At 50.2% G+C, this 12,326-nt stretch overlaps 1 protein-coding gene across 1 annotated transcript in view; it reads right to left on the reverse strand.

Annotated features, from left to right (window-relative positions):
- The window catches only part of LOC128847108 (zinc finger protein 512B-like), a 79,120-nt gene that overhangs the window by 17,015 nt on the left and 49,779 nt on the right, over positions 1-12,326 (reverse strand). Inside the window, exons 14-17 of the mRNA XM_054046447.1 lie at positions 9,328-9,429; positions 8,008-8,070; positions 2,452-2,550; positions 542-815 (exon numbers count right to left, since the gene is read on the reverse strand). Coding sequence (XP_053902422.1) covers positions 542-815; positions 2,452-2,550; positions 8,008-8,070; positions 9,328-9,429 — 538 coding nt within the window. The remainder of the gene's footprint in view (positions 1-541; positions 816-2,451; positions 2,551-8,007; positions 8,071-9,327; positions 9,430-12,326) is intronic.

Raw genomic sequence — 12,326 nt, forward strand, 5'->3', positions numbered from 1 at the left:
CGGTGTCTAAAAGATCATTTTCCTCCCTCCCCTGCCCCACCCAAAAAGAAACCACTCAGGTTCCTATGCTGGCACGGTAATCCGACAAGCAATCCCAAATAAAAAGCCTTTACGCCCCACCTCTATTGCACTTTCCTCTTGCTCAAGCATCACCAGTTCAGCGCACAGAATTTGAAGGGAACGGTCAGCAGGGGGATCCCCGCTTTGCAGAGGTTTGGCTGCATTACGTGACCCGTCAGTGGAAGAGCTGTGCAGCCCGTGTGTATGCACAAGTGCACACGCGTGTGTGTGGAGGGGAGTCGAGGGGTACGGGCGTGTGCACGGGGGTGACGGATGGAGGGTCGCAGTCTTTTCTTTTTTTCCAGTGTGAAACAAGGTCCATGATTTTAAAGTGGTTTTTTGTTGTTGTTTTTTTAAAAAAAAACAAACGGATGAGCAGGGGGCGGGGGAGAGAAAACCGGGAGGGGCCCCACCCCGTTACCCTGGCCTGTAAACTAATCCTCAGAGAGTCTCTGAACCCCTTATTTCTCAGGCATCTTACTGGCTCCCCCTTTCCTGTTGGTGGGTAGCTTGGTGCCTCTCTCTCTCCCTTCGGGGCTGCAGTTGGATCCTTCCCAGGGCTCTGTGGCTTTCTTATGATTAGTCTTTGCTGCCGAGCTCTCTTTGCCTTTCGGAGACATTTCTGGGGGCCTTTCCTTGGGTTTCCTCCCCCTTTTCTTTCCAGTTGTGCTTTTCTTTTTCTCCTCCTGGCTGGAGGAAATCTGGTCCCTGTTCTTTTTCTTCCGGGCCGCCTCTGAAGAGGTTCGGAACCAGTTCTGTGTCCAAAGGGAAAAAGAACAGGACTGGGAGTTAGTCGCCCTCCCAGGCCAGGGAGCACCGTCCCAGCCACGGCATTTACACCTCCCCCCGTCCTTGTTATAAAAACCCGTATTTTCCCTCCTGGCCTCACTCTCACCAGGGAAAACTCCCGAACTCCATACACATCCAGGAAACCCCCTAGATTTCCCTCTCCGACCTCTGAAATCCCCCTTATTCCACCCTCCTGCCCCTGTTCCCCTAGTTTTAACTTGCCAATGGGTCCTGTGCAATGATGCAGTACATCTCTTGCCACAGCCTGAATGCTTCTCTTAGCATCTGTCCACAGAGGCACTGACATGTAATGATGGAAGCGGGGGGAGGGGAAGCAGGAACGGGGGGAATCTTTGGGGAAGCTTAAGTTTTGCAAATGCCACAAATTAGTTTTGGATGCTCCTGACTCCCAGCCCGGTGCCTACCCACTAGACTACACTGCCTCTCATAACAGGGCCCTGAGCTGCAAACCTTTTCCTCCTATAGTTTATACCATTTTTCTATCTAAAGGGGAAAAAAAATCTGTGCTGTGTATTAAGGACAGAAGGAATAGTGCACTCTGTATGTGCTATTCAGGTGTGGATTGTATCTCTCTTCACTTTAAAATGTCTCTCTCCTCTTCTCCCCTTTCACCCCCTCCTCCCAGTTTCTCTCTATTTCCCCTCACCTCCCAGGCTCCGCTCCACTTCCCCCCCATGTTTTCAGGTCTCTCTCTTCCCTTTCTCTCAGTCTCCCATAAGCAAAACGGGAACCCAACAACCTTCAAATCAGAGTCAAGCTTTTCAGCCTGGGGGTGGGGTTGGAAACTGGGCTGAATGGGTTTGCCACTGCCCACCCTGAACACAAAGTTTGCAAAGTAAGGCCATAGGAGCGTCGTGTCTCCGGACGTGCCAGAGACTAGACCGGGTGCTCTGGGGCTTCAGAGGAAGGTCCAACAGGTGGGACAAGGAGGGTTGGCCAAAAAAGCTCACCTCCCGCCTCTGCCTAAACCAGGGGTGGGCAAACTTTTTGGCCCGAGGGCCACATCAGCGTTGTGAAACTGTATGGAGGGCCAGGTAGGGAAGGCTGTGCCTCCCCAAACAGCCTGGCCCCCGCCCCCTATCCGCCCCCTCCCACTTCCCGCCCCCCTCAGAACCCATCCAACCCTCCCTCTCTTTGTCCCCTAACCACCACCCCCCGGGACCCCACCCCCTATCCAACCCCCCCTGCTCCCTGTGCCCTGACTGCCCCTGGGAACCTCCTGCCCCTTATTCAACCCCCCGCCCCCTTACCATGCTGCTCAGAGCAGCAGAAGCTCGCAGCCCCGCCACAGCCAGCCACACCACCCGCGCTGCCCGGGAGGAGCAGCGGGCCAGAGCGCTGGTGGTGCGGTGAGGTGAGGCTGTGGGGGAGGGGCTGGGGGCTGGCCTCCCTGGCCGGGAGCTCAGGGGCCGGGCAGGACGGTCCCGCGGGCTGGATGTGGCCCACGGGCCATAGTTTGCCCACTTCTGGCCTAAACACTGCTAGCTCCAATGGGAGCTTCTAGTGGACACAGATGAACCGTAGCAGGAAACAGCCTCAACCATGCTCCGAAGCCCCATTGCACCCTGCCCAGTTCCTTACCTCTGAGTGAGCCTTGAGGATATGGTACTTGACTCCACTTTCTGAGCTAAACTCCTTCTGGCAGAGAAGGCACCGGTACTTCCCAACAGAGTGGTCTCCCTGAAAGGCAGAGAACATCCTCCTGTATTCCAAAGTAGGTTCAAAATGTGCGCTGCAGGAGAGAATACAGCCTCCCTCTCTCCTCACAACCCAGAAGTCCCTTGAAAATCTCTAGGCATTCTCTGTAGAAAATGGCCTGTTGCTTGGGCCCATGATGATGGGTCCAGGGCCACTTGAAGGCCACAAATGCCCCCTCAGCATCCAGAGCTCAAAGACTTTGTCTTCAAGGTAAATGCGTAGATGTATTCCTAAAATACTGCATCCATGGTTATGTGGACACCCCAGTGCGCCTGGAGCTGTAGTCCAGGAATTTACCATGTAATTCAGCCCCTTATCTGTTACAGTGAGGGGGCTCCTTCTCCTCAGAAGGATCCAAAAGGAAGAGAAGCTTCCTTTGCTACAAATGGTGGACAAATTCTGGGCTTGTGTGCAGATGCATGCACATTCGCATATCTGACTTGTGTGGGCAATTACTGCAACCATGGTAACGCTGCAAACATTATCATGCTCAATTAGACACCTGTGCATGCAATTACCCACACAACATGCGCAAAGCAGGTGCACAGATGCACACATGTATCTGAAAACTTGGACCTACTCCCTAGAACATCCATGAAAAACATCAGGGAACATGATGTGTAAGACTTATTCCCTGGGGAAGCAAAGAAGAGCGAGGAGCTTCCACTCAGAAACAGAGAGGCATGTTTTCCTCCACAATGGTGTGGATTTTAATTGCCCGAAAGCCAGGAAATTCAAAGCTGCAGTTCCCATGGCAACTGTAATTGTACCTGTGTATCAAGGCATAAAAGTAACCCCTTCTACAATAATACAAAACACCACATATGCACCCCAAGGGGAATGAATGATGGTTTCTGTGGAAGCGAAAATGGGAATTTCCTGGTGTTTGTGCATTTAAAATCTCGACTGTAATATTACTTTAACAGACTTTTTTTTTCATTTAACATCGCTAGCTACACAATTTCTTTACTGTCAGCAAATTCAGTGATCATTAAGAACATCTACTGGGAGTGAAACTTCTAATTTATGATCAATGGGTCTTTCCTAATTTTGCCTTTATACTCTTCAACAGGCCACTAAATTGCTGGATTTTCGTTATGAGAGTCCTTGTGAAAATGAATGAGTTTTCGACTCTGCCTCGGTCCACCGGCACAGAGGAGATAATGCGTTCTTTATTGACCAGGGAATTATATATTAGGCCCTCTGGGCGATGTATGGGCTCTGTGGGAATTTCTTCATAATTGGGTTCATGTTGTAAATTTTATGGCAGACAGGTCTTTCATTTCCTAGCTGTGTCTGCACACAGGCAGGCCGGGCCAGCCCAGACTCCCACTTCACACATAATCCAGAAACGATCATGCAAAATCACAGATCATTGATCCCTATTGACCCCAGTGCAATGATTCTGCGTCAGTTTGACCCTTCTTAATGATCAATAAATATATTCTAAACACTCCACTGCGATTTCATGGAAAATATAATTCAGTCCAGCTCCTTAGGTTTCTTAAGAATTACTGGATGGTGTCTGCCAGACACCCCACTACCCACCCCACTGATTAGTAGAGAGGAGTATTGTAGGTTTAAATCCTGCTGTCTTTTTTCCAGCAAAACTCCCTCTGAAGTCACTGCTAGAGTAAGAGCTGAGACCCTGTTCCTCACACTAATGATGACTTGTGTGTTATGAGTTCTACAGCAGCCATGGGGCGTAGTATCCTCCAACAACGTTCCTCCATTGTATTCTCCAACTAACCTCCAAAGCTGTCCTATGGCCACGAGTCTGTGTGTGGGAGCCACATGTCCCCTGCTCTGCCTGTCCCACATTGGACTCCAAACTACATCTCCACACAGTGGTAGAGGACATCTGCAGGCTGATTGCGCAGGAATTCCCCATGCTCTCCCCATGCCATGGGACTGCACTGAGTCTATGTCCTTCCTTGCACAAGTTGGAGAGCAGGGACGACATGAGTCAGGACGACATGATTTGATCTGTAGTCTGGATGCTAGAGGCAAGCCTGTAGATTGCTGCTAGCACAGACGACATCAGGTATCGGCAACCTTTGGCATGCGGCTCGCCAGGGTTTGTTTACCTGCTGCAGCCACAGGTTTGGCCGATCGCGGCTCCCACTGGCCGCGGTTCGCCGCTCCAGGGGGCTGCAGGAAGCGGCGCAGGCCAAGGGATGTGCTGGCCACCGCTTCCCGCAGCCCCCATTGGCCTGGAGCAGCGAACCGTGGCCAGTGGGAGCCGTGATCGGCCGAACCTGTGGATGCAGCAGGTAAACAAACCGGCCCAGCCCCACCAGGGTGCTTACCCTGGCGAGCCGCGTGCCAAAGGTTGCCGATCCCTGGTCTACATGTTGCAGAATAAGGCACATGAATTTGTGCATTTAGAAAAATACATGGGCAGTTGCTCGGCTGATTTGTGAGTGCAGTTCCCACAGCTGTGCACTCAAGTGACCAGTTAGGGATGTCAGAGATCATTTGTGCATTTGTTTCCTCTGTACCGCCATGGTAATTCCATCTACAATTAAGGGGGCAACTGCCTGCATAGTTTTTGCAAATGCAGGCCTGCGTGGTCTGGAGTCCCTTGGCTTTGCTGTGAAGGGGCCTCTTTTTCTGGCAAGCAGGTGATTTTGCAATCCATCCAAACAACAGTTACCATCTCCTGCATAGGCTGTTTTATTTTGTGAAAACTCTGCTTTTTGTGCAGGATTTCTGCCTATGATTTTCTAAACTCTCTCATTAGTGTTCTAGTTAAAGGTAGTGGGGAGAGGGCTGTGAACGTTTTCAATAATCAGCAGGTAGGGGGACCAGACAGCAAATGTGAAAAATCGTGACGGGGGGCGGGGGGTAATAGGAGCCTATATAAGAAAAAGACCCAAAAATCAGGTCTGTCTCTATAAAATTGGGACATCTGGTCACCCTATCAGCAGGTAAGAATTTGACCCATAGGAACTGAAGAGTTGCCTTCTGGAACCTACTACATTCAATGTGATTTAGAGCTGGAAGGATTTCCGGAGATAAAAGTTTTACAAGTTCTTTCTTGGTTCCAATTCAACGGTTCTGCACTGAGTCGCCCTCCCTTGCATGGGCCAATGTTCCTGGAGTTAATTTAAACTGGAAGCACTATTCCTGTGTCTATCGGGTGTAACAGCCCTCACGCTCCACTACAGTGGAGGGCATGTACTTGGCTAGATAGATAATGTGACTATGTGGCCATTTCCCTGCCCTTGGTTCTACTCTTCACGTGACACACCGTATTTTCTAGGTTGGGATTTCCGAAGTGGGTGAGTGAAGTTAGGTGCCCACGTCAATAGGAGTTAGGTGTCTAATTCCGTTAGCACCTTCCTCTTTGGCACTGAACGACGGGTTATTTTGTATTTCCTGTACTGTGTGTTAAGCATCAGAACCCTGCTAGATGGTTAGGGTGAGAATCACTCCGGCTAAGGAGAAGCCTAAGCAAGGATGCCAGAGGCACTTAAGCCCCGTGCTTGACAAACTAGACAGCATGTTAAGGCATGTCTCTCTACTCCCTGCTGACCATAAGGGTGGGGTCCGTACCTGCCTGAATAAGGTGGCATGGCAGATAGCACTGAGCGTACGCTGTATCAGGCTCGATACATGGCAGATACACAGCAGAGTTTCCCATCTCCAGGGGTGTGTGGCAGGGCTGTGTTCTGTCACCACGGCTGTTCGGCATCGGCACTGACTGGTTGATGGATAAGCCTGTGATGGCAGCTGTCACTGAACTGAACCCGGTTCTGCTTTGAGATCTGCAGTATGCCAACGACATTGTCTTGTTGGCTCAGTTTGGTGAATTGCTGCAGCTGAGGGCCGGTCTACTAGGGCAAGAAGCAACACACGCTGGTCTGGTTATTAATCCAGGTAAGTGCCAGGCCACTACCATCAAGCAGCGTCCAACTCCAGATTGCAACCCGCTCAGTATTAACCTGTGCGGACGGTGTATCGAGCTGGTGGCAGCTGTCAAATACTTGGGCAGCCTCGAAGGCGGTGCTGGAAGATGCTCAAAGGATGCGGATGTGCTTCCAGCAGCAGCAGCTGCTGCCGGGTTTCAGGTCCTCCGGCAGCCTCTGCGGGGGCGTCGCGACGTCCCATTTGCTACCCAGCCGCCGCGCTACAGAACGCAGTGACACCAGCTCAGTTGCAGCGAAGTGAAACGTGGGCGCGGAGGGAAGCTTAAGAACACCAGATTGATGTCTTCAATTCTCGTCCACTTTGTCAGCTGCTTCAGTGGCAGGACAAGATCCGAAAGGTGAACTCAGCAACTGCCTCCATCAGCACTGGCTTGGTTTCTGCAGCTCGCCTGGTATGGGCGTATGATTAAAATAGAAAACCAACCAATTCCAAGGCGTGCGCACCAAGGGATGCTGCTACGTGGCCAGTGATCACACAGGCGTCCAAAGCTTTGGTGGCATGACAAGATGGCTAGAGATGGATACAAACTGAATATACAACCCGACCGCCTTACGTCCCTTGCCAGAGATTGAGCTGGGTGGCGCTCAATCTCCAAGGAGGCCACGCCCCTTTGGGACGTGCCATGATGACGATGACGTAGTATCAGGCTAGGGGAGGGATCGTGACTGCAGGAATTCAGTGGCCAGGCAGGAATGCCTGGGGCAAGCGGCAGACCCGACCCTGCGCTGCGGCTGTGAGTCCATCCCCGAGGCGGGAGTAGGCTATGCCGGTCCCACACTCTGTCCCAACTCAGGTGGTGGATTTTGGCTCCTCATCCCCAGCACACTTGGATGAAAGGGTTAATGAATCGACTGCTGCCATCTCTGGGCAGTGGGTAAGGTTCAGGGGACTTGGGACGTGAGACGTGGAGCTTTTTACTTCCTGTTCCAATCCGCCGGAGGCTGGGAGCAAGCGAAAGCGGCCAGCATCACCAGGCAGCCTGTGTGAAAGGGGCTGGTGCTCTCCATCCAGCTCACAGATGGCAGGTGACAATACAGGAACTTGTAATCCCCCTGCACTGATCCTGGACAAGGACTGTGGGCCCGTCCGGGGTTCAGGGAGTGCCTGGCCTCCTGCTGGACCACTGCACAGGATGACTTTCACCCAGCCAGCTCTACTTGGCAACCAAGGCCCCTGATTTCAGTCAGCATGAGGCAGGCACGTCTCTCCTCACCCCTAGAGGTGACTCCTCGAGGGCTGTGTTAAAGCGAGTGCATGGGGCAGCCTTGGAAAGTTTCCATTAGCACGGCTTGTGTGGGAGCTGAGCAGAAGGTTCGGGCTCTCAGTGGCATCAACCTTTCCCAAGGACCCAATGCAATAAATCGTTTTTAAAAAACCCTCTGAAATGCTTTCTATTCGGGGCACCTGGCCCATTTCCCCCTAATGAGCGGGAGGAGAATGAGAGAGAAGACCGCCCGCCCTAAACAGTGATGGCGGCAGAACGGCAGAAAGCCTAGATCCCTTTACCTTGTTGCAGTTAGTCAGGTGGGCTTTCAGGCCAGAAACGCTGGAGTAGATGGCTTCACAGCTCTGCAGAAAGAAACAAAGAGGCAGAGAGGTCTAGCAACTTGCTTCCCGTCTTTCTATATTTCATGGACTGCAGCCCACCGTACCCAGGAGGCTGTCTTTGATTGCCAGCCCTGGATAATCAGCAGGAGGTTAATTTTCTGTGTGAGGCACAGGGATCGAGCCACACGTTTCCTATTAGTGCTAATGGGAGTCATGTGGCTGCATTCCTCTGCACCAGGGCTGAAAAATGTATCCCTAAATGTCTCTGTGAAAAATGTACCTTTTCTAGCGGTTAGGAGGCCCCGCTGAGCGCCCCGAGTTCTTACAGCCGCAGCAGAAGATCCAGACAGAGAGGCTAATTACCAGGCAGTAGCATAACCAGTTTCTGAGCAGCGTCTTTTCAAAGTGCATGGAGATGACATTCATTAGCTAACACGTCTCACCCTGCTAACATCCTGGCTTTAAAATTCCCATTAGCAAGGCTTCGTTCCGGATTATAAATCAATGGCCCAGTGAGATGGGTGCAGTTCACATGCCGAGGAAAGACAGGCAAAGCCCGAGTTTCAGAAGAGGTTAGATGCAGAAGTGCACACCCAAAATGCACGCCCCTAATCCACAGGGAAAATGACCGTGGCTGTGCAGGCACAACTGGGTATGTTTGCGTGCAAACAGCTCATCTTTGCTCTTTGCACACTCAGTTACTTGAGTTGCACAATCAGTTACTATAGTCACATCTATCTAACAGAGTAAAAATCAGACCCTGACTTGCTTTAATAAGGGACAATCTAGGGAAATGTGGGTCCTGTACAAAAAGAGACTCCCTGGATCAAAACCTGCACGGCTTTATTTAGGCAAAGCTTCAAAAAGCAGCTCCCATAAACCAGAGCCAGCAATCTTTAAGAAGGTCCCTCTGAGCCGCTGTTTTAGCGCAACAAGCAGAGCTCTCCCCTTAGAACAATGAGCCCCAGATTCCCATTGCCACGCTCTCCCCTCTGGCTGGTAATTATGTCCATCAGTATTATAATGAGTACCCCAGGAGTGCACAGAGATTGGACGTGCTTCAAATAGTCATATGAATGGGCCAAAGCCTGAAGTCTTTACTCGGGCCATGCTCCATTAACTTCCCTGGGAGGGTTACCTAAGTACGGACTGAATAAAAACCTGAGAAGCATCTCAGTGTTCAGTTCCGGGAGAATTCCCTCCTTCTACTGACCATTCCAGCTGTGTGTTTTCTTTTGAAAAAATCACACCCGTGATATGTACAGAGAACCTCCTTACGTTATTGGGGCAGTTGATGTGTCCTTTCTCCTTCACTTCATTTTTCCAGGTTTCCAACAGCCTCGGATTTAACTTCGGAAGCCCCGGCCGGGTGTAATTTAGCTGCCAAACAATAGAACATTATTAGTAGAGCTGCGCGCACCAGCGCTCTGGGCCTTTGAATGGGCCCCCCCCCCCGCCAAGAGGTGAATCAGGGTGAACAATGAGTTTGGAGGTTTCAGCCAAAGTCCTTCATAGCTATGTCAGCCTCCCCACGGAACACACTGAACGCAATCCAGCGTGAGAGTCGGTCTCTGCTCTGGAGTGGCCAGGGACTGGGAATGAAAGTGAGGCTGGTTAAGGCATATGACAGAGTAGCGTGGGAGAATTGCCTACACTACAACTGGTGCCAGCCAGTACTATTTGAAGCAGCTGTTTTCTGAAGACAGAAACGTAGCTGTCCTGGAGTCTGATCTCCCATTGACTTCAGTGGGGGCAGTACTGGGCCCAACATTTCCACTCTTTGTGCTAAAGATGCCCCTATAGCATTGCTGCACTTCCTAACCAATTAACAAACAACACTCTATTGTTGGCAGAGGGGGTGATGTCTAACTTTCAACAGCCTATCTGGCTTCCATCCACTGATTCACAGGACTTGTCCATTAAACAATGAAAGACTCTGTGTTTCTGTCTGCTCTCTTTTTTGGCTTGGCCTCTCATTCCAAGTTCCCTCATTCCAAGTGGCCTCTCATTTTCATTTTAATTACAGCTTTGTTAGTAACTTTGGGGCTTAATGTAAGGGACCAGACCTTCAAATGGATCTCACTGTAGACTCCATTTCTGTATGCGCAGCTCTGCACACACAATCACGTCCATGGGCAATTTCTGTGCTGTACTCTTGCATGTGCATCTGTTGGCTTAAGTTTTCAGGAAAATGTACACGCAACTGCATGCTTACTTTGCAGGCTGTGTTGTGGTAATTGCATGCATAAATGGTCATTTACATAGTCTAACTGGCTAGCTGCATATGCAGCGACTGCTGTTGCATTTGTGCATGCATTTTTGTGTGTGGAACTGCAGACAGTTTTCTGAGCATTTAGATTGATGGATTTGTATGTGTGAATTCTACCATCTGTGCTCAGAAGTGATAATGCATAAATTAACGGCGCTTGCAAAAGAACAGGACTTGTTTGGAAAGTGTTCCCCAAAGGAATTCAAGATCACATTTTCCAATAGAATTGGGAGTTGACAGTCTACATTTCTTTCCCATCTGTGACTTTTCTGAACATGCTGATTTTGCCTTCTTGCCTTCTTCTACCTGGGCTGGGGCGACATGCTTCCCTTCCGGCAATCGGCTCTGCTCTGAAACATGGCACTTGCTGAGAAAGGGGATGCCAGTGTCCTACCAAGTTCATATCACTTTAATCACCCAGAGGCCTGTCCTCAAACACAGGCCTTTCACTGCCAATCAAATGTCACCGAAAAATGAAAGAGCCACATCTCAGAACAGACCATTGAGCAACCTCCATGCGCTCAACTCTGTCCAGGAGAAACGGGGTGCCATAACTGGAGGCTAGATGGAGCCAACACAGATTCCTGACGGGAATCCTTGCTTGGAGCTGTGTGGGGAGGACATACCTGAGTGGGGAGGAGAACACAAAGCATTTCCCACTGTCCCTGAAACCTACAGCTGGGCAGCAAAGGTCCCCTGCCCTTTAATTAAAACTTGAAACAAATCAATAGATAACACAAATGAACACTAATCGCAACTGGATACGGCGCCAGCAGCTGCCTGACCCCGCAGCCTCACAAGGGGCGGTGAGATTCCAACATCTCTAGTCACTCCAGCTTCCCAGCTCCAGAGAGAAATCAGTGTCACAATAACTTGCAAAGACCACGTTTCCCCAGAGCACTGCGGTTCCAGAGACGTCAGCATCATCTTTATGTCTCTATTAAGAAGGAGCCTCAGGCATGGAATATTTTATTTTTTCCATTTATTTTCTCAAACGGCCTGTAAATAAAAATCTTCATGGCCAAATCATTAAACAGCTACAACTGTATTTGGCTAGGGCCCATCATCATTTCAGGAGAATAGCTGCGGTGGGGGGATGGAGTGGGGTGGGAAGGCTTTTTGACTGACAGTTGTATTTAATTAGCTTTCATATTTCAATCCTCTCCCTCTAGACAGCTTTTCTTCCCTAAAATACACCATAACAAATCAAAACCACACTTACTGCCCAAGCCAGAGCCAGCAAACTGCAAATCAAGCAGGCTTTATGAGTCAGAGAGGTTCTTAACACAAGACACTGTTCTCTGATCACATGCTGTCTCTGTAGAGCAAAAGCTCTGGGAGGAAGAGGAGATACAGTTACTAGGCAATTCACCTTTGGAGATGTAGGTTTAAAGCTAGTTGGGTTACAAGTGTAATGAGTTTGTGAGTCTCAGCCCCTAGTTCTTAATTAATTGGCTTTTGTGCAGAGCACAGAACCCTGTTTTTTGAGATGGGCTGGAACCAGCATCTTGCATCCTAAACTCATTCCCGCCCCCACCTGGGGTTTGTTGGAAAATCCAAACCCAGATTTGAATTTTGCCGCCTTACTTTATAATAGGTCAAGACAAATGTCCATCTCTAACCCGGACTGATTTTGGAGGTGTTGGAATCTAGATCCCAGTCTGGATTTCACAGCCTGAGCCCAGGTCTAAACTTAGCATAGTTCTTCGTTCAGCCAAAGGCCAGAACTGGAACTCGGCGGCTGCCTATCGGTGGACGCATTGAGGCGTATTTCCTCCTTTACACTAGCAGCTCTGCTAGCGCATTTCAATCTCGATCGGTGCGAAAACATCACCCCTCAGTCCTCCAAAGAGATTGCCAATGGGACAGTGGTGTGGATAGATGCTCACAAGAGGCTAAGGCGAGATCAACCAATTCATTGCACATGTGACCTCAGCTCGGATTTGAGCCTCCAGTTCCAGGAGTGAACAGGGCTTATTCACTGAAAGCTAGGCCTAGGGTTGCCAAT

Source organism: Malaclemys terrapin, chromosome 12 (assembly GCF_027887155.1).
Source record: "Malaclemys terrapin pileata isolate rMalTer1 chromosome 12, rMalTer1.hap1, whole genome shotgun sequence".
NCBI classification, from domain to species: Eukaryota; Metazoa; Chordata; order Testudines; family Emydidae; genus Malaclemys; species Malaclemys terrapin.